General features: G+C 44.0%; 1 protein-coding gene and 1 long non-coding RNA gene across 2 annotated transcripts; one reads left to right on the top strand and one right to left on the bottom strand.

Moving 5' to 3' along the window:
- Window positions 1-1,670: 1,670 nt before the first annotated feature.
- On the top strand, window positions 1,671-7,491 carry LOC129384825 (uncharacterized). The gene is made up of 3 exons (XR_011894670.1): window positions 1,671-2,209; window positions 4,163-5,459; window positions 6,377-7,491. It is a non-coding gene; the product is annotated as an uncharacterized lncRNA (long non-coding RNA).
- A 4,229-nt stretch (window positions 7,492-11,720) lies between these two features.
- Window positions 11,721-18,525, bottom strand: LOC126531629 (uncharacterized). Its single transcript, XM_055070399.2, has 5 exons — window positions 18,446-18,525; window positions 17,750-17,806; window positions 16,357-16,515; window positions 13,907-14,008; window positions 11,721-11,925 (listed from the first exon to the last, which is right to left on the bottom strand). Exons 1-5 carry the CDS (start codon window positions 18,452-18,454, stop codon window positions 11,863-11,865), a joined length of 390 nt encoding a protein of 129 aa, XP_054926374.1. The 5' UTR covers window positions 18,455-18,525; the 3' UTR covers window positions 11,721-11,862.
- Between the last annotated feature and the right edge of the window lie 7,104 nt (window positions 18,526-25,629).

Raw genomic sequence — 25,629 nt, 5'->3', positions numbered from 1 at the left:
TTGTTCCACAACAATAATTGTCATCCGTCTTGCCCGCATTTCCTTTCTTTAACGCTGCGAGCCCGGTACTTCCAAGTCACGAACGGCTTGCGCGTTACCAGCGTGACACAGCATTCTCGACAGAAAGTTGCGAGCCCCGAGTTTTCAAGAAAGGAAACGCAAGCAAGGCCGACGACAATTATTGTTATGGGACAAGATAAGCCCGAAAGCGTGCTAACTTTTATAGAGCGAAGTACAAATTGGGCACACTCGTCAGTTGTTTCGTAGAACCTTCTCTTGCCTTGTCCTGATTATCGTATTTAACTAGAAGCTCAAAATATGCATCGCTCTCAGCACTGCAGGACACCGTGCAGTTACTTGAAAAATATAAACTCCAGCAAGGCTTGTAAGAAAGTTAGTTAATATTCCATGACGAGTACAGTTGATATGCAAAAGAAATAGGAGGACGATAGGAAAGGCGTGAACAAGTTGTTTACTTCCAGCTAAATTTTATTGAACTAAATGGTGTAATTGGCCCCACTCATTGTTTTTCATGGTTTTATTGTTCATTATACAGTTTCTGGTATAATCCCTGTGTACATATTAATTCAGTTTTCCTAAAAAAATTTAGTTTATGATAGCGTTTGTTCATGTCTGCCTTGCCCGCGTCTTTATTTCGCGGTTCAACTTTATTCTTGTTAGGGAACATAAACTTAAGGCCTGAATCAATTTTGCACAGGGATGCTCTAGAGGGAAAATATAGCGGGAAAAGTGACAACCACAAGGACGCCTCCATGTTGCTACTTCTAATATTTGTAATGCTAAAAATAAAACAAGATGGAAAAGCAAGCATTTACACGTAGCACGTACGTATGCATAATGTGTAAAATTCATTCCGTATACTTTTGAGAAAGATCCTATGGTTATTTATAAAATTTCTACGTAGAAGTTACGGTGCGTGAAAGGGTCCGTTTGAAGGCGCCAGAACTAGATGGCACCACCATAAGAAGGAGGCTTGGGATCGCGTTGGTTATACGTCCCTTCTGAATCGCATCTCGTTGTCCGTGCCTGCGCTGCTGTCTAGAGTAGCAACATGGTGGCTACCAATTTCAAAGCATAGATGCTATGGGAAGCTTTGCCTTTAGAGTTGGTTACAATAACTCTGCTATTTTGTAATAACTCTGCAGTTTTCTTCAACATCTATGCTTTAAAGGAATTGTTTGCCCTAATTTCTCGTTTACTGTGAAATAATTATATGCGACATTACGTGAAAATCCGTCGGCGTAGTCGGCGGTATCGATATATGGTACGAAAAATGGCTGACCGCGCCAAGAATAAAAACGCGTCATGAAATGCTTGGATTGTCGTTAAATTTCACCAGGAGGTTCCTGTCAACAAAGTAAATTAATGCTTCGAAAATAAAATTTGGTGAATTTCGGCCTGGGGGGGAATCGCGCTCGAGCTTCCGGGGTGCGAGACGCGCACGTTTGGCCGACGCTACGGTGGCTCCATGGTTCTGGCAGAACGGGACAAAAGAAGACACACCGGGAAACACACAGCGCTGTGTGTGTCCCTGTGTTTCTTCTTTTGTCCCGTCTTTTTATCACGCTACATGCTAGATGCATTACCAACAAGCCCGCATTGCAACTCTCGTGGCAGACTAAAGGTTTGCCTAGTGCCTGCGTGGTGGACACGTGACGGCACAGCCAATGAGAAGGAGGTGGAAATGGATGCTCAAACCAAGGTACTAAAATGACCGCACTACAGTCATCAGCGACGGCAAATAGTGACAGTATTTTTGCCATGTTATGTATATGCTTGAACACGCAACAAACATGACCGGCAGCTTCGTGGTACGTTATTCTATCAGCCTTATGACGTTGGATTCGTATGTACTGAACATAACGTGCTTGATGTGCGCTAGCTCATTTTTTTTTTCATGCAGATGAATGGCACGCCCAACTTCAACAACTTTCGTTGCGGGCTTATGGGTCGAATGACACTGCGCACGCCTCTTCTGCTGCCCTCGAACTGCTCAAGCTGATAACTGAGCCCGAGTCATGGCCGAAAGGCCGTCAGTTGATGTGTTGGAGCCTCATCCGCCAACTGGTCAGTTTTGGTAGGAACCCGCTACTGGCTCTGCTGGCTGAGAGTGACTTGAAGAGCCATTGCATCCAGAAAGTTTCTGAAGTCATGGAACCAGCAATCCAGGGACTTATCCTTTTCAAACGTACGTCTGAATGTCTCTTTCCTTCTCTTATATAGCGGGAATTATCCTACCGATCATTCAGCGACAATCAGATGAAAATATATGTTGTTCCCAGGTGAAAACACTAGCTATGTAAAAAAAAAGGTACAAAACGTGTACTCAAACAGACGATCTGGCGTTTTTAAGCTGAGCGTTATAAGCACTGCCTTCTAGCCGATATGCTCAAGCTAAACTTCAATTCGGGTGTATTGTGTGCCAAAACCACGACTTCATTATGAGGCACGCCATATAGCGAGACACACCAGATTATTTTTGACCACCTGGAGATCTCTAACGTGCACCTAATGCACGGTACACGGGCGTTTTTGCAAATCACTCTGATCGAAATGCAGCCGCCGCGGCCGGGATTCGATCCCGCGCCCTCGGACTTAGCAGTGCAACGCCATAGCCACTACGCCACCACGGCGGGTACCCACATGCGAAAACATATAGGATGATAAAAAATGCAAAAAAAAATCGGAAAAGATTGAAAAGAAGTTCTGACACTATACGCCAATTCGCCCAACATTGTACTCTGAAAAACTAATTGGTGCTCACAGAAGACGTCGCGTTTCGGTCAGAGTATTTCCGAACGTCCGTACCACAATGGTCGACCTTGCACTGCAGGGTGCTGTATGCTGAAGAAGATTCGGTGATCCTATTTTATCTTCTTTGCTGTCCCTTAAGGAGTAGCTCTTACCCGGTTTTAGAGAATAGCCAAATATAAGACCGTCTCAGTGAGACGGAAGTCGCGCTAACAGGCAGTGTCTCGCATGTCCTGCTTGAAAATGGTCGGTGCTGCAGACAGCACACGTTTTTTATGCTCCTTCAGTTTGCAGGGAAGTCTATTAGCGTTTCCCTGGACCGACCAGGGTTATCTTTGCATCACTGGAGTTCTCCCAGTGTTCTTTAGAAATAACCAAAGGCTTTCTTCAACACCACGTGCAATTCTATGAAAACACCTTTGTGCGCTCTCATCATTAGAAGCGGGAACACCTTAGCAGTTATACTGTTGCTTTGTTGCAGTGGCAGATTAATTTAATAGGTTCTTGAATTTTATATCTTGCCGTTCAATTATTATAAAACGAATAGCCCAACAAAAAGCACAGCGAAAGAAGAAAACTAATGTGGCAGTAGTGGCTGATTTTTTCACGACGAAAATCCTTGTTTAGAGAAGCCTGCTTTCCTTATTACCTTCGTTTCGGAGGTGATAACCTGTAGTAATCTATTATTCGTACCCGTGTAGGTAGCATCGAATGCTACCATAGCAGCTAGCATCATCATCAGCAAAACAAGGTATTTAATCCTGCATTTACCATAGCTGCTGTCCCGTCGAACATCAACAGGCACTGAAATTATCGCACTGGCATGGCATTGAGAGCGGCCTGCACTAAGGCCTAATGTTGCAGCCACCTTGAATGGATTTTTGTCATATTAACGGTGTGGCGCCACCCGAAATCTACATTTGTACCTTACGTTGCACAGAGAGTAGTCCTGGCCAAAACATGTTACACATGGTTAAAACTAAAATGGATACCGAAAGGTAGCTAAAAGAGCATTGAGCGCGAAGGGAATACAAAGACACACTTAGAAACATGTTTGCAAGACGGCATTTGTCTCGTGTACGAGTTCCAACTTTCTTTGTATTCATTCCGTCCTCATCCTTCTTAATAGGTATAAATTAAATAGGCTAGCGAGGAGCAGTCTTAAACCTCAGGATAGGCACATCAGGCACCTTAGCCTCCATGAGAACCACGGGCGACGCTGGTTATTGCAGCTTCGAGATGGAGGAAGAGAGAGGACAGTGGAAATAAGGCTTGGCTGCCACCTGCAGCATTAAATATGTCGAATACAGCAGTCACCACATCTTTGTATGTTTGTGTATCCCTATCTGTGTTCGTTTGTTTGTTTTCAACGACGCTTTTTCGAATGCAGAGTTCACGTCAGAAGTACGGGAGCAAGTGGAGGCGGTAGCCACCGTTGTCCTCGAGACTTTCACGAAGCATCTGAAGGACCGCGGCAATACCTCCAGGCACCTACACGGCTCTGTTCGGCTTGAAGCGCTGCACAGGCTAGCCACGCTGAAGCTAGACGTTGGTTTTCCCGATCATATTCGAGAGGAATCAGATTTGGAAGCAATATACAGCTCATTCCCACAAGCCAAGGGAACCTTCTGGGACGCTTGGATTCGCTATTCAAATATTGTGCAAAAGCTGAACCTAGAGCGGGTCAGTCAACCGAACGTGACCTTCGAGGCTGCGGGCATGACAGCTGCCTACTCTCCTTGTCTCAACAAGATTGTCATCCCCGCTGGCGTTGGCAGACCTCCCTTACTGATAAGCAAAGGCCCTCCAGCGTATCACTATGCAACACTCGGAATGGTTGGTGCCTTCAATAATTTACGAGTTACTTTCTTTGACTGCTGTGGGGCAACCTGCTTCGATGACTTAGTAGCTAGGTCATTCTATTGATGACGTCAAGAGCCATCCGGCTATCTGCTGCGACAGGCGCATTCCAGTGAAGACAGAATTCAAGAACAGTAGTACATTTCTGAAGCACCCTATCGTGTCACCTTCCAGAAACATTGACGCTGTACTACAAATTCAAGTCTACATACCTAGAATCAAAGTTGTCGTGCTGTAGACAGTCTGGAGGCAGTTGTCAACTTTTATTTACAGTATGAAAAAAAGACCTCTTTCACTGAATGTTTCTACAGCTATTGCTTATAAGAGCTATCAAAGGTGTGTGTACATGTCCGATATTACTATCTTTGCCTTTACTTCTCTCCGCAATGGCGTTTCTTATTGACAATACCTACGATAGGCGAATGTTTACATCCACCGAGCATGATCTTGATACATCTCCTGTTTACTTTTTTGTTGTAGTTTTGAGAATTGTAGAAGGATATTTTAACTAAAAGTAACGACCCTGATTTATTACACAATGGTTAACATAGGTTAAAGGGCATACAAAAATAATGTGTCACGTCTCACGCCAAATTGCATTGAGGGTAAATGCTTATTTTCACAGGGTAGACTGATTTCTTGTTTACCTAACTCGTCTTGTCGTGATATGAGCGCAGATCATCTCTCATGCATTGTTTCGTGGTGACTGCGTTCGGGAGGCGAGAGGCATTGACGCCATGGCAACCGACTGTGAAAACTGGTGGACAGCCGCAGCGCAGTATTATTACTTGCAAGGAACTCGATGCCCTTCGACTGAGCCTCCACCGGTAAGACGTCGGATTTAATGTTAACGGCTTTCAATTTCCTGATCCTCAAACGCTTTTCACCGCCTTGAACAACATTATCTTGTATGTGGCGTCTTTGTCAAAATTTTGGAAGCCAAGGCGCGCGTGACCGCTTCTGTCCTGGGTACGTTTATTGGAACCTCTGTAGAACACGAGTCAAGTTGAAGCCCAAGATATTCAGAGAGGAAGTGCTTTTCTCGTTCCTGAGCTTCGTGACGCCTGGAGTTTCATACACGCGCCAGTACAAGCTCTTGCACCAGATCTCGACCCTCAGTAGTTGTCGATGACACTTTTTGCATAGACTGTGTGCATGAAGCCACACAACAAAAATGCAGCGGCCGCGTGGTTACATCTGGCCGAGCAAACTTTGTACCCGGTTCTGGAATGTAGAATTACGGTTGATGCACAGGTCCTTGAGACCTCTATTCACCAAAGTTGCTTTGACTTTACCGCTACGGATATTACAGTTGTATTTATTTTTCTTCAATTCGAGGAGAAGTGCCTAGAGAGCTAGTAATTCAAGAGAGGCTATTCTTTGCGTCAAGTTATTAGTTCTGTGATGTAATTTAGCTTTCCCAGCTACCTCCTAAGGACGAAAGAGAAACAGATAAAAGGCAGCAAAGTTAGCCCGAAGACTGAGCCCAGTTGGCTAGGTTCCATTTTGATGCGGCAAGACGTGAAGCACCCTATAGAATGTCAACATTGCACCAAGAACATTTATGATGGACAGCAAACATCTCGGATCGCTATGAGTTCGAGTGTCATTGTGTTAGCTTGGAGAGCCGTCATTTATGACTGAATTCTTGACGCCAACATTAACCAAACATTATGCCTCTCATAATGATTTGTTATCTTTTGCACAGCTGAACTACAAAGTCCTACTTTTTTTTTTCTTTCAGCTTGCTGACGACTACGAATACATTCCCAACCTAAATGTGGAACCAGAACTCTTGCACGCGCTAGCAGCGACATCCGCAGCCTACGAAGCCTTCCGCTCGCTTCCCGAGCCGCAGATGAATCGCGTGCTCCCTACGCTCAACTATACGGCAGAACAACTCTTCTTTGTGGTGAACTGTGCTTTACAATGTTGCGACGGTGAAACTTACCGTTCCTACGCTTCATACGATGACCATTCATTTTGCGAAGAAGGCGTTTCTTCCTGTCACTTATCGTCGGGGTGCAACAGCGTCGCCAAGCGGCTTCCAGAGTTTGCCGCTGCCTTTCGCTGTCCAGCAGGATCCAAGATGAACCCCCGTGACAGGTGTACGATGTGAACAGAAACGTTTGCTTTGTGAACGTTTTGAAAAATGCCAAGGACGGAACGGCTGGGGAGGGGACACAGTTATATGGTATATGTGAATACTTTGTATTCTCATTCTTATTACCATCCTTCAAAACGCAATACATTTACATTAGTTCGTATTCCGCATTACGTAGTGACGCCAGCAGCTGCCACGCTACTTGTAAAGAGCCACCGCCACCTTAGTAGCACTGCATGAAAGTTTAATACGCATCTTAGTTCAGCCATCCAGAGGGTGTCCTTAGGTATCATTGTGAGAAGACGTACGCGTCTAACATTAAGCTTGTTTCCTAATGTGAACAAAAAATCACACGAAATTTATGCGTAACATAGGAAGACCATTTGCTGTTGTTATCTGGCTTTTGTCTAAAAATATTACCAATAATTTTTACACAAATATATTTTGGACGATTTGTGCCGAACTTTGTATTTCGCGCTTCCTGGTAGGTGCTGGCACACGCGCTAAGAATGCGCCACCTGATATTTCATGTGTGATTCTTAGAATAAACAAGTCAACAACAAGTGAAGTTTCTTTTTTTGTTGACGCCTAATTGTCTTTATGTTTGCCTGTCTACATAGTCACATCACATATGGCATTACTTCGTTGAAGAATACATATAACTGCCACATTTTATGCATACATCACATTCAGAACCAGACCATTCGCATTATTACCAAGAGTTCTTGTACTCTAATGCTTCTCCGGTCCATCAAGCTAACTAAATTCTTCCTATATCTGGTTTGTTCAAATTTCATTTGCTTATCATGTATAAATTTCTTAACAAAGAGCTCGCGTATCAATTAATAGTATCTAGATTGCTCACAAATACTAATAGCACTATGTTTGCCCATAATCACAACTTTCTATTACCTAAATGCAACATGAACTATGGCAAAACGACATCCTCCTTGTCGGCGATTAAATTGTGGAATTGCTTACCCCGTTACCTTAACTCATCAACATCTTTTCATGCATTCAAATATGAACTTACAAATTTAATTTTGTATAACTAGTTTTCCTGATTAATTTACTATAAATTGTGTACTTCATTTGTTAAATTGGTTTACACAGGTTAGATTGATAATGTGCGAATTTTTTTATCTTACATCTATGACTCCTTGTACAAAAATCGAATGTATTCCTTTCCACTATTTCGTTCACTTTTTATTTACTTGTAGATTGCATAATTTTACACTCCTGTATCAATTAATCATCTTGTACCAATCTTCTTATTAACGGAGGGTGCCGCTGCAGTCGTTGGACTTTGGGACCCTCGCCCGTATACTACGAACAACCAACTATGCATCTTGAATGAACAACAAACAAACTGAAACTAAACATTGGTGCCCTTTGAGAAGACTTCTTCGGCGAATGAATATTTCTTAGTGGAAACCCCGATTATCTACTTCAGATAATACGGTTACGAAAAGCAAGCTAACGTCTTGTTTGCGCAACCACCAATCGGAAGGTTTGGCACTGCCACACTTTGCATGAAGAGCCGAAAGAACCTTATAAACATTAAAAAGCGCACGCACTATACTGATGTTGCAAACGCGCACAGGTGCATAGGAGTTTGTGCCTCAACAGTAGGCGCTTGAAAGGTGATATTCCATTTCATATCAAGAGCGAGAAATGTAGCTGGGCCGACCATGTAATGCCTAAGGCAGATAACCATCGATTTATTAGATTTAACCGACTCGGTGCCGAGGGAAGGGGAGCGCAGTCGAGGACGGCAGAGAATTAGGTGGTGTGATGAAATTAGGAAATGTGCTGGCATGAAATGGAGCTACCTGGTGAAAGACAGAAGTAATTGTAGAAAGCTTGGAGAGGCGTTCTTCCTGCAACGGAGATAAAATAGGCGGTTAATTAATTAATTAGGCGGATCACTCTCACCGTGCAGCATTTGTCTATTTGGTTGCGGACTTGCCATAAGAAGCCTTTTCCACTGCTGGGAGGCTGAAGGTGAACGTTGTGCGGAGAAAGATGTGTTTATGAAACATGTTCTCAGCTTAAATGTCACGTAAGCTTAACCTACCGTGGTATTTTTTCGTTCATGTCTTTACAAGAATCGTTTTTTTTTTTTATAGTCTGAGTCCCTACTCGCCAAAAAACACGTTTTGAGGCACGCCGTAGTGAAATATTCCAGATTATTAATTACGACCTGAGGCTCTTTAACACGCACCAAAATCTAAGTACGTGAGCGTTTTTGCATTCCACGCCCTTAGAAACGCGACCGCTATGGTCTGGATCGTACCCGCGACTTCCAGCTGAGCAGCAGAACATCTTAGCCACTGGGCTACCACTACGGATCAAAAAAAGAAAGCTTCCAAAGTTCATATTGTATGATTTGGTCGCTCACTTTCTTTCTATGCAAAATATTTAATCGCAGCAATTGAAATGTTGATTCCCCAAATGAAGCTCGTATAAGCCGAGATAGACAAAACCGACATGTGAAACTTGCACCGGTTTTTGGCCGTGGCTACGTCTCGGGACGGCTGCGCCAGGTCACTTGCTGGCTTCATGGCCCGATGCAAAGGCTAAAACTACTGCGTACTAAAATATTCTAGTGCACTGTAGTAGAACTAAAATTCATCATCATCATTATTACTTAATTCCACAGCTCTCTCTGGAAAGAAGACAATATCCTCCACCTCATCGAAAATTAAGCAAGGAAGAAGCCACCGCCCTCCGCAGACTACAAACAAATACGTATGTACATGGAATTATCATGCACCGAATGCACCCCACCAAATTCTCATACCTATGCCGGTATTGTGACGTACCAGACACGCTCCCACACATGGTGTTGGTGTGCCCGCACCGCGAGAAAAACAGTGAAGATGATGCCTCAGAACCGCTACAAGCGATCGAAGAAACGTGGGAGGCAATGTTAAAGGCACAGAGCCTGGAAGATCAGCAAAGTCTGGTGGACCGGGCCCGGGCTGCAGCATTAGCCAACGGCTTTCTGGACTGAGAGAGCCGCCCACCTAGGGCGAAGAAAGGACACTTTCTCGCTGTTTCTTACAATAAACGTTCATTCCTCCTCCTCCTCTCTCTGGAGGGATGACTATGCGCCATGTACGATTATGGTAATTACTTAAAAACTATAATTTCTGGTAGGACGCACTTTTCATATTGAGGGATCTCCGCTGGTAAATATTCAGTATTTAGGAATCTTTAATAGTTACGGAAGTTCTAAGACTTATTAAATAAGTATGAAGAAAATTTTCTTGTCACCACCTTCACGATTCGAAGCACTAGTCATTTACGTCTCCACACCCTAAGCTTAGAGGCGTGGTACTGCGTCACATGTTTAAATGTATGGTTACGAACAACGCTTTTAAATTAAGCGCAACACGTGGCCCCTTTCCAAGTCCACCGCATACGCCCACAGCTGTAGGGAAAGTCACGTTGCGGTAGGAAATGGAAAGGGGTGCTTTGATAGGCAGACGAGGAAAGGTTCATTTTAAGCGCTAAAGTTATATGGTCTACTATTATGAACTTATGGGAGGATTGGCCAAGTAGATAGAAATTTTGTTTATTTGTACTTAGGACGAAATTGTCTAAGATAAAGAAAGGACCGATTATAATAAGGAAAGAACTGCAGTAATTTATATACGAACCCCACAGACGATGCCTTTAACTTTGTAAGCTATTAAATGCGACGGCGCTAAGAATAGCAGTTACAGGAGCGTGTTTCAACGGATACAACTAAACAAACTACGTCACGTCTAGCCTACCTTCGTTGCCTTCGGTGTGAGGCAGATTTGCTAGGCGGGCACACTTCGGTGGCAACCACACGCTATGCGCAGGCCTCCCTTAAACGCCCGATCTTGAGGATTATGCTGCCTTGGGCATACATCACTGCCGCAACATTAAGAAAATATTCTGTTCTTGAAGAAAATTCCAAATCATCAATCTTAAACAACAATGAGCTTCAGCATCTGACTCCCTCGGTAATGCATGTTATGTTTCACTAGAACATTTGAAGTTTCCTGATCAGAATGCGTTGCCGAATGCCAATGCTTAATTTTTTGTCACACATGTCTGGTTTGGCTCCTCGCCCTCAATGTTAATACGGTAGTGAGCATTAAACCATGAAAACTTTCTTTGTCGAATGTCGTGGGTTTAACATTCAAAGAAAGCTTTTTCTGAAAGTTCCGCTTCGCCAGTTTGGGCTGTGCCTTATGCTTCCCCTTTACTTCCCTATAGTAACGTATGTGATGCCAGTTTTTATATTATAAGTGAAAGGAATGGACTGCCATGTTGCCTCAGTATGTTGTCCCTCATTTTAAATGCCAACATCGCTACCTGCACCTATATATATATATATATATATATATATATATATATATATATATATATATATATATATATATATATATATATATATATTAACAACAATTATCAACCCTTTTTATCTTTTCTGTATTTAACAAAAAGATGTTTTATTCTTATCGCTACTACCGCACAATGCATACCCTATTCCTCCTAGAGAGTATAGCAATAACAAAAGTATGAAACCAAGCTCATCGTGTAGGCGATCCAACATGTTGTGGCCCAGTTGCCGCGGCGCACAACTGCAAGTTACGTCGTGGAAGCACAAAGCGCCTTTATATACTGTCGGGTTAGCATTTCTAATTATAAGTCATGCAATGAAGGCTAACAGACGCAGCAAAGGAATACGGGATGATCGTTCAGTGGCAGGGTTGATGGCAGGCGCTGTCATCAGCAAGTTTTAGTTTTAAATGTGGCCTCCTGTCGGTCTTCATGCCATGAATGTGTTTGCGCTGGCAGTAGGTTATGGAGCTTCTTCAAGAGATTGGCATTATGATTAACACGTTGATACTATGTCCTCTTATGCGACATATCAGGCATGCATGATAAGTCAAAGAATATCATATAATATAGCCATACACTGTGCACAGTTTAGTTCAACTAGATGTACAAATGAGCAGAAAACACACAGAGACACACAGAAATGACACACAGAGACAAACGACGTGTAATATGAGCCCAATAACAATAGTTTCGGATGGACAGCTGTGTTAGTACGGGATTTCATATTGCACCTTATGAGAGTGCTAGAGCATATTAACAAAAATTGCCAAGAAGGCCATGATGAATCCTTCAACGATGCCAAGGACCTAGAAAGGAAGACATACCGAAAACCAGGATTACGTATACTTTCATCGGCACCATGCATTCATGCATTCTAAATTCCCCCTGTCTTGTTATATAAACCCGTCGACAATGAACATTGCTGTTTGTTTGGAATTAATGGAAACAAACGAGGCTACAAAAGGCAGCGGCTGCTCTGTACCATTTATTACTGTGAATTCACCAGCTGAAGAGAGACGAAGTAAGCCTTTAAGGGGTAAATGCTGCTATCACAGTCCTAACAAAATCAGTATAAAATGCGCACTCAAATTGGAAAAAAAAGTAAGCGCATTCGCCGCCTTATATGCCATGATGACAGAACTGATGAGAACTTTTTCTCGAGCCAAGACGGTAGAAAAGACTACATATAATTTCTCGATATATAATTTCCTGTCGAATGTCGAATTACCGGTAGCCTGATGTGTCAATACACCATGTTCGCAATCTCATGGTAAGCTGTTAGCAAGAGTTTTAAGTTTGTTCCCGTGGATCATTTGCGCTGTATAAGTTCTACTTTATTCGTTGGCGCAGACCATGTAACACCGAATGCCCGGCACAGTAAGTCTTCCATTTGCACTTCCGTTTCAAGATCACCGAGTAGTCACGATGGCGAGGCGCATGTTAGGCCATGCACGAAGGGGTATCAAAGGATTGTAATCATTACCATAAAATAAATAAATTAAGAAATTTATTTTACTTTGAAGTTGTTAAAGCTTCTGCTCGTATTCATGATTCAAATTCACAGCTTTCTCTCTGCGTTTTTCAATCCTCCGTAGGCCTCCATTGTACAAGATTTCAGAAGTCATGGAAAACCAGTGTTCGACCTCTTGGAAGACTTCATCTGCATCATCAAATTATTCACACCACAGCAGATTTTTTATTTTTCGAAGCAAAAAGTAGTCTTTTGGGGCGAGTTTGGAAGTGATGTGGATGGGGGGAATATTTCATAGCTACATTATGCCACTTGGACTGTCGCAGCTTGAGATGAATGATGTGGTGCATTATCGGCGTGAAGACGGGTGCCTTTAGAGAGCCTTAAAACATCTCGTAATTTATTCAGAAGTGAGCATTAATATGTACTGCTTATAGTCAGACCTTTCCTGGCCTGTTCCCAGCATGTTCTTGGTAGTCTACGAGGAACATGCTACGACAATCCCAGAATACCGATATTATAATTTTCGCTGCAGAGATGAGCCCCTCGAATTTTTCTTGAGGGAAATTATAGTGCTTTCACATTTTTCTGTTCTTATTGGTCTCTGAACCAGTGAGGCAAATACGACACTCGTAGATAGTTACCAAACTACAAAAAATATTCTTTGTCGCTCTCCAAAATAGTTAGCAACATCATGTTTGACTGCGAAAAGGAGTTAGCAGACCAGTTACCCAGCATGTAGACACGTTAGACATACGCAGCTTGTAGTGAATTATGTTTTACACACTATAATAGAGTATGCATGTTTCATGCATTATTATTTGAATGGTAACTCATCGATGTTGCAGAATGATATCTTCCCTTTTCTTCACTCTGACCACAGCATCACCGAAAGAGGTGGGCCCTACACTAGACTCGTCAGTGAGAGACACGTTACGGGTAGCGAAATATTTCTTCATCTCGTAGCAGTTTCATATGATTGATAATCATCGCCTTATACAGCCTTTTTTTCATTGTGAATTCGCTGGGCGCTATAGCCCTGCAAACGTAGAAATGTTATAAAGCTGCGAGTTAGAATATTCTCTGTATTATGGTATACTAGCTTCTACCAGCACCCGCAAGAATATAAACTATATATTGGGACTGTACTTTAACAATTATGTACATAGATTTCAATGTCTACACCGGCAAAAATTCATTTGCGTAGCTGTAATAAATAAAAACTCTTGCGTACTCCCACAATACGCGTCAATTTTATTTCCGAACTAGAATGACTGCGGCAGTGGTCAGCATACATTAGGGAATAAAATACTCACACCAATGGACATCGTAAGTAACTGCTGGCCTTGGGTATTGGACACGGAGAGGATTCCTGTGACGAGGAACATGAGAGCACCGCTGCCGTAGTACGTCACAAGCTGTGAAAAGCAACATGGAGAAATAAGTACGTATAGTGTGGTAGTCATGGTTTGAAATCACCGCATTGTCTAGTTGCTGATCGAACCGCAATCAGTGCGACTATCTGAAGGAATACTTCCGTAATGTATCTCGATTTACCAATAAGAAGTCTTGTTCTCCTTTATTGCTTCAAATTGTTGCACCATGCTCTTATCGCCGAGAAACGTAACAATGGCCGACTAATGATGTCACAACTATAGCATACAGTGTCCACGTATTTAATTCCAGAGTCATTGGAAGCTTTCGCCGCAACAAGTGCGCCGCCTATGCTGTCTGACGTCGTCGTCATCATCATCATCATCATATTTATATGTCCACTGCAGGACGAATGCCTCTCCCTGCGCCCCTGCAATCTCCAATTACCCCTGCCCTGCTTTGACCGATTCCAAGTAGCGCCGGCGAATTTCTTAATTTCATCACCCCACCTATTCTTCCGGCGTCCTCGACTGCGCTTCCCTGCTCTTGGTACCCATTCTGTAACCCTAATGGTTCACTGGTTGTCTATCCTACGCATTACATTCCATGCCCAGCTCTATTTGGCTTTGGGTCTGTCGTGTTTCAGAATGCTGTGGGGTATACCAGTGGAAGGGTTCACGAAACTTTTACATCTTTATCTAAACTCGACCTATGCGAAATGAAATCATGGTGTGTATTTACAGAAACGTGGTGTCTGCATAGGGTCTTGCATAGCGCCGGTTTTTAGCGATTTCTTTTAGCTCACAGTGACAGGACGGTAGCCACCGATCTACAACATGTTAAGGTGTTAAATGTTTAGATTTGTTGATGATTTTTTCAAAATTTTAATAGAGAACAGCATAGCTAGCGTTGGACAGGACCTTACATCCTTTTAACACTTTTTAAGCACTGTTTTAAGCCACTTGATTTCACCCATGAACTACCGGCTGACAACGAATTGCAATTCTTGTATTTAAGGTTAATTTTCGCAGAAACCCACATAAGCTCGTATTACCACCCTAGGGTTAACAATCCACTCCTTTCGTATTCATCCTCCCAATCGAAGCTTGTTAAACGGGCAATTGTGAACATGTGCTTCACCAATGCCATGAAAAAATTAGGTCTTGTCATGATATCCGTCAGCCTAAGCGAGCTAACCAGTCTTCTTTGTGCGGCTGGTTATCCCAAAGATGTGCTTGTTTCCGTGGTGGAAGGCTTGGCGAGGAAGTGCAAGAGCCGCGGTGAGCCATTAACCAAAAGGAAAAGGACTAAAAAGTCCTTAAAATGGATATGACATGTATTTCATGTGTAGTTATTCTGCGGCCTCAATTTTCACAATGATATGGTAAGAAAAGTGTTATTTCGATAGCATTAGTGAATTTTTCGCGCAGTTCTGAAATACACCACATCACTCAAAGCTGAGAAATTACGTTTGTAAATTTAGGAAACCTAAGATGAATGGCTCAGGTATGGCTTCAGCATTTTCACACTACCTTGGGCCGGGTACTATGTAGCCTTATCTAGTCCCAAGCATATGCATGGTTTGCGAACTTTGCAAATGAACTCATGTCATCTCGTAAAAGCGCGCCCAACGCCAAAGTTTGCCTCATTATCAGGGCATGCATCTTTGTCTGATAATCGTAGTATACAGTTTTATTTACGCGCATCTCACGGTAGCTGAAAAAATTGGCAGATCTTGTAGCTGAGTAACAGATGCGAAACTTACTCAACCATAAAAGCAATACTTTTCGACTTAACAATCATTAGTTTGCTACCTAAGTACCTCAAGCTGTAAGGATGCTAATGACCGTAGCGGCAACATTGTCTCAACAGTGCACTGAACTCTCCGCAGTGGCGCAGCAGCTATCGATTTCTGCTGCACAGCACTAGTTCCTGGGTTCCACAGCTGGAGGAGGCGCACGCATTGCAATGGGTGCTGAATGCAAAAATGCTTGTACCATTCTTAGAATGAACGTTATAGAGCTACAGGTGGTCAAACTTTTCCCGGAGTTCCTCAGTGTGGCGTCACTCAGAGGGCCTTGTTGCTCGGTAAATTTCTTTTGCCTTAGGAAGTTTATCTCACTCACTCACTCACTCACTCACTCACTCACTCACTCACTCACTCACTCAATTGATCTATAGGTCAATAATAAGGTCATGGATGAGTTGGGGAGGCTCGACTGCCTTGTCCCAGGACGCTTGACTACAGTCCTAGAACTGAAAAGTGCCCCGCATTGGCCACGCTCAGGGGGCCGAACCCGCTCCCACCACCACCAAATTCACCGTTGAACATAACATGCATGAACTGCCATTTCATAAAAATTATTTTCGCCGTTGCTCACCCGATACTCACAAACTTGTTGGTGGGATCCATGTCATTCATGAGGCCGTGCAAAATCAGGAACGAACCATTGAGCATGTAGGTAAAGCTCAGGTAGTGCATCATGTGAAAAGGCCCGTGTATGTAGAACCTTCCCACGTTCAGCAACAAAAGTATTGTGAAAGACATGATCTGCAGAACGCAAAAGGATGGCGCTAAAGAACGCGATCTGACTTCAATGTTTTTGTTCATGAGGAAACCTTATTCAATGCAAGTTAATAAAGAAAAGACATCCTTATGCTCTCAAAAATGTGGGACAATATGCCACTTCAATAATCGCTGGCATCTTCAGCTGCATAGAGCCGTCATTTCCACGTAATCACTGCTTATTTATGTTTGAAGACTGGCGAAGCAATTAGTCAGTAAGACATTTTACTGGCAACCGCTTTCTTCTTGACCGCTAATACAGGTATTTGTCTGCCGTTTATGTTCCCCTCAGAACACATAACGCGTCCCTCCGATTCTTTCTCTGTCATTTGTTGTATTAGACATCAGTATCAGGGCAACTGGAGGTGCAACTTGTGTTAGCTTTACGCAGTGTAAGTTATGCAGCATGTGCGCATTGCCAGCTGTTCCCTTCAAAATACGTGCAGCGTTGTCACCACGTCTTTCACAGGTGGCACACAGCTAGAATATGTTCGCTCAAAAAGCCAAGTGCGCAAGTTGCGCGATAGATGCAGCACCCTTTCACCATCGTATTATAACTGCGGCCTGCGTTAGCCTCTCAGTGGTGGCGGTGAGAAACATTTTGCTTTTCTCATGTTTTCACCGCGAGGTCAGCACTACGTAATTGAATGTCATCCGCGCGCACGACCCAATCCTATTTCGGCCACGCTATGCTTCCTTTCCCATGTCGAAGATAGCTCTTCACCATAACATATATTACAGCTTGAATGCAACATGCACTCACATCCGGTAATGTGAAGTCATCGAAGCTCAAGGTGCGTAAATATATTCAATGCACACTTAAGAAACTTAGGAAACTGAGGAAAATCTGATCACATGCTTTTTATAACCATCGTGACTACGGAGGCTGAATTTTAGCTAGGCATTTCTTTCTTCGTTGAGCACCATGTAGAGACTTTGTCGTACAGAAACCCGTCCACAGGTGACGAAAACTGGCTACGAAGAGCACAGTGATTCTACCGAGTAATCGTGGATAGCAAAGCGGGAGTGTTCGCAAAGCTTCCGCGATGACACCCGTATGCTCTTATACCTCAGGGAATAAAATCATGCGTCTACCATGCCATAATAAACCAGCCCACGCAGTGGTCCTTGGTTTTATTTCTCACTATTCAATGGGCAAATATGTTGGAAGCCTATGGCCCATTGCATATAGGATGGCTGAAAGCAATGGATTACTCACCGTGGTAAGAGCACCTGCTTGGCCTCTCCTTGTCCTGAAGTAACCATTTGAAGTTCCCTGGCGAAAGAAATGAATTGCAAACCCTCTTCAGCAAAGCAATCGTCATAAAATACGATAGTATTGGACGTGCAGCCATGTCGAAAGAACAGAATGCACTTAAGAGTGCAATACTCGTCATACTGTGATTAGCAGTATGACGTAATTAGCAATGAGATGTCACCTAGGTCGCGGTAGCGCTGCATTGATGGTCTATACGAAGGGTAAGACTAAGTGGCAAGCACGTGAACTTAAACCAGGATACGCAAAAAATATCAGTCACATGTGTTGGCATACTGGAGTATTGAAACAAACATGATCTGGTTGTATTACGAATCCTAAGAAATCTAGCATTTGGAGCACAACCAACGTAACCTTATTTCATAATTCTCCACCAATTAGGAGTACTTGCCTGTTTGTTAAAGTAGACATGTCCTCAGCCATCAACTGTTTCAGTCCATAATTTCTTAGTATGTGAATGGCACTACACAATCTACCGCAACATCGGCTGTGAAGCTCAGTAGACTCGCGGAAAATACGCGTGTATAGAAAGCGCATTTTCACATGCAAAATGCTAGCAGCAGATAAAACATCTCTTATTTAAAGCCCAAAACTGATGACTTGAAAAGAGAAGAGTATCTTAGGCCCATAAGATGTTACCTTTCCCATTTTCGAGGCGATGTTGCTGGTTCGTTCTTTTCTTTGTCTTCAGCTGCAATTAGATGGCACGGCGCGTTCTGTTCTTTTCTTCTTCTTCTTCCATCTTTCAAGCAGATGAGAAACATTAACTTTGGGGATGGATAGAAACGAGGAAGCGTGTAGGGATATATAACCTGATAAGCTAGCCATGTTAGCTATTACACAAGCTGCTAGCTAGCGCCCCCTACCTTGTACACCACGATCGGTGGCCGAGACGCGCCTAGTGGTGAGGTGGCGGCAAGGAGGTTTTTCTTTAACCTCTTTGGGTGGCGGTGGGATTTCGTTGCTGTTGAGAGTTGGCGTTCGATCGTGCGATGACGAGGCTGAGGGAGTGTGAGCGCGGGAGACCGTCTGCGTGTTCGACGGACGCCATGTGGTAGTTCGTGTGCGACAAACTTGAGCCCCTGCGTTGCTTCCTGTGAGCATCCTTTCTTTTTTTTTTCACTGAATAAATTCACTTTGAATTCCATCAAGCACCACTACGACCTGTGAGACTCGGCTTGACTCCAACAGTTATGTAGACGCAAGGGCTGCGTGCACAATGGTGCTGAGTGTTGAGGAAAAGTGCTGAGAAAGTTCACATGTACGTCGCGATGAATCACTTATAGCTCACTCGGCACGTTCATTTAAGTTCGACAATTAAAATACGCAGCAGAAAGTAAATTGCTGAGGGCAATCCTAAGGATGCTCCTGTGTGTCACTGAAAACCGGGGTTTTCGTCCCCATGAAAAAGACAACGCCAACAATGGCAAGACTGCTCACATGTCACAAAGCCTACATCTAGAACTCGGTTGACACATATAGATAATTCTTCCGCGGCAACCACTGCCAAGAGATATAATGTTTATACCAGCAATATGGACATAATATAAAGCAAGGCTGAGCTTATTTGAACGTGATTACTGTGTGATGAACATGTCTCAAATACGCATGCCCCTGATAGACATCAGATGAATCCACACAACACCACAAGAGGTACATACACACACAGAGCACACTTTGTATGAGTATGCGACTCTCCTTTTGTCTTGTGTAGGTTATTGCGCTATCTATCGCCAAGTACACTATACAAACTCGTTCAATCTTCAACATTCTCAAGTGTGCGACAATACAAACCAATGACTCTATGAACTGTTAGGTTGTATGATACTGAGGCTATAAACATCAGTATCGAAGGGCTGAGAGCAATGCATTGTTTATTTAACGTCATGCGCTTGCCTATTTAGTTTCAAAGAGACGTACTATCAAAAAAAAATTTCTTCCACCAACGACGTCGTGCATATTCTAAATATCATGCGCTGTGAAGTGAGCCACCCAGTTCCGTTCACTACATTTCAGCTTGAGTGAAGCCACTCATCTCCTAAAAAGCGCGAATATAATTCAACCGAAAATATCCGTACAATACTAAAGAAAACCGAAACGCGGATACCGTGAAGAAACCATGTAAAGAAAACGATGGCTTTTCTTTCTTTGCAGCTTTAGCGTTTGTAGGTAAGCTCGTTGAGGCAGCCTTACTAGACAGGTCACTCTCGCGAACACTTTGCAGGTCTAGACCCCTAGGCTTAGTTAGCCTTAGCAGACGTACCATACACGTAGAGGGGCCTACACATGGATGAAGGAAAAAGATAGGAGGGAGCATTCCGTCGCGCAGTCAGCCTTGGCATGCAAACGCTCCGTCAGTGGTGGCCCAAGACGTGACCTCTTGCATCGAGCACGGAGCAAAATCGAGATTTGCCGAGACGCTTGGTTACCGGTAGCTATTATTTTATTTTATTTATTTGTTCGGTACGCGCTCGGCTTTTGACTCGTTTGAAAGGCCCCCTCTCTGATGCGGTTCGCTGAGCGGACACACATAGCGCAACACTGTGATTCGACAACACAATCCAGAAACTTGAGCGCAGCATTAATCAAAAGTGCCGCGGTGTTAGCCATGTTTTTGTTTATTTGAAAAGTTTCGGATGGTTTCCAATTGGTATCTAAAAGAAAATCTACCGGAAGTACTAAAACCTACCGTGCACTCTGACGTTTTCACCACGTGTTGGGCCACTACACTGGCCTCAATGGCCGTTGCCATATGCTCCCTCTTTTTCCTTCCTCCATCGGCCTACTGGTGCGGCGCGCGCTGTCGCCGCCTGAACTCGGAGGCCGTAGACACGGAAAGTGTGTCGACTTCCACCTAACAGATGGCGCCGCAGTATTCAGCATCGATGAACGCTGTAGCCATGTGAGCCACCTTTTAGATGTTCCGTGTCGATGGCGTCCCTCTAGGCCTAGCAGCGTCAAAATAAACAATCAATCTGTATAATAATGACAGAAGAGTCCTTAAACTTTGTCCACAGCGTGAGATGAGCTTACGCGATGGCTGATTTTATATTGATTTCTTGCTCTCCCAAAGAAAAGCCCCTGTCACTGGCAAGTCAGTATCGACACGGGCAGCTTAACCGATGTCATATTGTTGCCCAAATACGATATAAGAAGGAGAGTTTCGGTATACTTATACCGGAACGTGCTGTGTTTAATGGTCATCGCCTCTGTAACGTGACAACAATGAATTTCTTACATTTATGGCCCTGCTTGCGGAAGAGGTAAAACCTTTTAAGCGCTTCATATAACGCTTTTAACCGGCCTGAAAATGAGCGTTTAACAATTTTCATTTAGGCTAGAATTGATACAGACATTTGAATATGTGGCTTATACACACCCGCTCACAATTCCCGAATTTCCTAAAATAAAGAGTTTGAGTCTTTATATCTTTCATAAAGTTGTGAAAATTGACATATAACGTTGATGAGCGCTTCTACTCGTATTAATGGCTTTGCTGTAAAATCACACCATGGTCAACCACTTCAGTGCTCGCGAATACAGTTTTATGGTAGGACAAGCGAGGTTTCATTTGTTTCATGGAGTTTCCAACAAAAATTACAATGAGAAACATTGGCGCTGCGATGTTTATTAGAACTAGATCTGACCTTCGTGCTTGTGGCTTCAACCTTTATTTTATTGAGTAATCATTCTGCATTACTAAAGACTCACAGGATCCAAAGCATCTTAAGCTAATTAGTCTGCGCACAAGCGTAATCAGTGCAGATGATGAATTTCAAAGTTAGAAAGCCTTCTCAAGCCATAGGAAGAAATGTTAGCCAAATCCACAAACTTACCCATATTCCATTGCTGGCTGAACCGCCACATAACTTGTACATCCCATAGACAATATCTTCATAATACCGTCTAGTAATTTCTGCAGGAAACTGATTTGTTTCATTCTAGTCCAGTCTGTACGTACAATTTTCAGTGCAACTCTAATTATATCCGCCGATAGGTCAAATCCTACGTCACAGTTCGCTTATTTCGAACTCAGGAGTGCAACTCAGCTGGTACCGAATTCTAAGAATAAAAAGAAGATTTTCTTTTGGTTAAACGGCAGGCTCCAGATATTGCAAGGAGCTTCAGAGTGTAAACGAGTTGAGGGGAGGAAATCCCACGATTTCGCAGCCATTATTTGAAACCTCTAGACTTCCAGAGGGTATAATGAACAATCTTTTCGAATAAAGCAAGAGATAGTGGAATAAACACACGAATGCAAGGTATGTTCTCACGAGCGTTAAACAAAAGAGCGTGGATATCTATTATTCTTATGCACTAATGTCTAGGCATGCTATTATTTGGGCCCAACATTAGGTTTATTTGAAATCCCATATATATTGGCTGAAAAAACGGTGCAAATGTGTGTTGGCACCGGAAAAATAAATCTAGAATGATGTGAATTATAAGAAATTTCAAACCTCTTCGTATACGTCAACTACGTATACTCGAAATACATTTAACCCAAATAATTTTTTGCAATGCATGGCACAAGAGCACATCAGAAAGAACGAGCCTAGTCATCAACGAAACATTCAAATGTTAAAAAATATGGCAAGACTGGCGGTAACCAATTGTTCAACAGCTCCAGCAACGGTTCACGTAGCACAGTTTCAACAGAAGTTTTCAACCCAGTGTATTCAACTGAAACATTTTCTGCGAATACACTGGGCCCTGCCATGTCACTTCAACCGCATTCAGGTGGGTTGCAGTCCTTCCGCGAAACATTTGAACTCGCAGCTTGTGCGGAAGACTTCGTGATTATTTCTGCTACCGCTGCTGCCCTGGTCGTCACTGCCTCTGCTGAACACTGCACATCTGCATCCCCCATGGCCACCGATTTAGAGGACATTCGTGGCCTGCACCAAAGGGGGATGAAGCCAGAAGATTCAGCTTTCATGAGGGAAACAGCGATTGACTTAGCTCAAAAAAGACAATTAACACACGGACTGGTACAAGAGCGTTCGTGAGACCGTGCAATAATTTAGATTTTATATAGTTTTGCGTATTGCGTTGACCATTGTGAGCCTAACTAGACGAGAATTTTAGCCCAAAGCTGTCATCGGAATGCGACGGTCGCGAACAGGTACCGAATTCATGGCCTCAATCTCGTCGGTGAAACTGAGAAGTGCCTGAGGTACCACGGTGACTCAGTGAAAACGGACTACAAGAAGCAAGAAAAACAAAAGCATACGCACCATCAAAAAGACAGCCCTCGCTTCCCAAATCAGCCCATAAGGAGCGTGCCTTACTGGAAGTTACAAGCCTGACGAAAGCATCGATACCCCTAATTATGTATGTGTAATCCACGCTATTGATATGTGTGTATCCTATATTTTATATTTTATGATATGCTAACGTACCGCTGAGCAATGTATGGGTGACAGGGCCTTAGTCAGGCAGTCTATGTTCTGCCTTTAGCCTTGCCATCCAAGACAAGCTTCACTGTGTCTAAACCAATGCTGAATACATAAACAAAAATAAAATTATACCCAGGTTTGAAAACGCTGTGCTAGGAGAGCAGGTTAAGTTTACGCCCCTGTTTCGGGATATAGATTGCATCAAGTAGTCAATATAGTCTCTACCATCAAACCACTCGACGTATGCTAGAGTGGAATGTAGAAACACGCACGGATCTTTACAGCGGTGTTTTGCAGTTTTACGCGGGAACGATAAAAACTAAATACTGACACGTATACTTGTTTATCATTTTTTTTTAGGGTGACCGCTTTTCGCCGTCTAACAAATGTTATCGCTCAACGCGGAACGAGCCCGCACGTATTGGAAGTTTCTCGAATGTTATCGATGGTTCTATATGGTGTCTGTTCTAACCGAAGCTTGTGTAATCTGATTGCATGTACGACAGGAATTGTGTAGAACTTCCTGGAAGACACGCGGGTGTGAGCAATTACTCTGAAACCTTCGATGGCTCATGTAGAAAAGCCGATGTCTTTGACCGGCAGATCAGATTTCGACGATCGTCGACCATGTTCGCCGCTATCGCTGTGCTTTGAGTGTAGCCTGTCTTTGCGGGCACAACTTCGCCAATAAAAGTTATTTTCGTCAATCACTTATTCACTGTCACTACTACGTGACAATACTATATCTTACGTTGATAATATTCACGGAGTCCCTTTGGTTCGATATTAAGCGTAACTCAATATGCATAAGTTCGTCACAATGCCTCCTTTACTAGATGCCTGCCGCGTGAGCCGAGAAGCTGGTTCCTGCCCCTCTCCTCTTTACTCTTCCCCACCCGGGTCAACCCGGGTCGGCTGCGAGCGCTTGCCGCGGTGGCCGCTGGAAACCTAAATTACGTAGCCCTGCCTCCGAGATTTTAGCGGCGTCTGTTGCGATCCCGGAGGCAGGACCCGCGGTCTCTCGTCAAGCCATTGGTCGAGCGCGTGCCAGCCTAGCAATCGTCACTTCCTCCACAACAGGAGGTGGGTCGGCTGCGAGCGCCGTCTCTCCGCGACTACCCTGAACTACGGGAACCTCCGCTCCAATGGGAAGACTAGTGACGCGGCAGGCATCTAGTAAAGGAGGCATTGGTTCGTCATAACCGGCAACTGGTCACTGACCTGTAGGATTTAGCAGATGCCGCAGACACAGTGACGTTCTCCCCATAGGCGACGAGCTGTGCGAGCACGGGGCTGGCAAATTCTTGCGGCCTGCTGGCGCGGTGCCTGACTGCGACCACGTCGGCGCGAGCATGGAACGCAAGCGCGACGAACACGAAGAAGGCAATGACGATGCTCGTGGACGACACGACGGCAGCCACGATAGCCCAGTGGGCTTCGGACACGCGCTCGTCCTCGTCGTCAAAGTCACCACGTTCCAAGTGCTGCCAGCGGCGACGAAAACCGCGGTCCACGTCTTTTGCCGCTGGAGAGTCGAGCAGTGGGGTGGTGTGCGGTGAAGGAGACGCCGACAGATCCTCCAGGGCGACGGAACGCTTCTGCGACGTGAAATTCTGCAATTGTTAAGGCTACAGCTTTCTTTGTTTCTTTCGCGGAGTTTCGTGGTTGTTTAGCTAACCGAATAGCAGCGGGAGAGGAGTGGTGGGAGAGAGCGACGGGATATGGTGTGAGGTTAGCACCTGACGAGGCGAGGAGTGGTGCGAGTCGCAGTGGCGCCAGTGCGTGCATTGGTGGTGATCATGCCACCTGAATCCCTCTTCTTCCCTTTATTTAGGCACAAGTGTCGTACAAAGCGGTTGAAATTACTGACGTGCAATATGCTATGTTCTATCAGCGTCAAATGAAACGTGAACAAAGGAGCGTGTGGCCCGAGCATTAGTGAAGCTATTAGTGAGCGCGCCGTCCAGTCATCACCATTGACAGGCGCACACATCCGGTTAGGCCACACTAAGCGATCTCCCTCTAGTGAGATAATGTCGCTTCTCTTCTGGGCCCGTATTCTGAAACATTCGCCTCCCGCGAAACTATCGCCTTGGCCACGCCTCCGCCAAAGGCTCATGCTGATTGGCCGTTTGAGCAAATACGGAAAATAAACAGCGGCATCTAGTATTTTCGGCCTACGTCATTTTTAACGTCATGGAATCGATGGGTACACTCTCGACGTATATTGAATAAACGAACACGTCTTTTGGCGTCTTATGGCGTCTTTTCGCGTTCGCTTGGTGGTGGAGCGCAGTAGAGATAAGATAGGGGTAGTTTATAGTAGTCTTTTTGGTGGCGTCTTACACGCGTTGTTTCGCGGCGATATTTATTGATTCAGTTGAAACATTTCACACTTCCTTATTCAATTTATTTTACCTAAAG

This window comes from Dermacentor andersoni, chromosome 5 (genome assembly GCF_023375885.2).
Source record: "Dermacentor andersoni chromosome 5, qqDerAnde1_hic_scaffold, whole genome shotgun sequence".
Classification (NCBI taxonomy): Eukaryota; Metazoa; Arthropoda; class Arachnida; order Ixodida; family Ixodidae; genus Dermacentor; species Dermacentor andersoni.
Note: the sequence above shows the minus strand (reverse complement) of the source record. Positions and strands in the feature narration are given on the sequence as shown.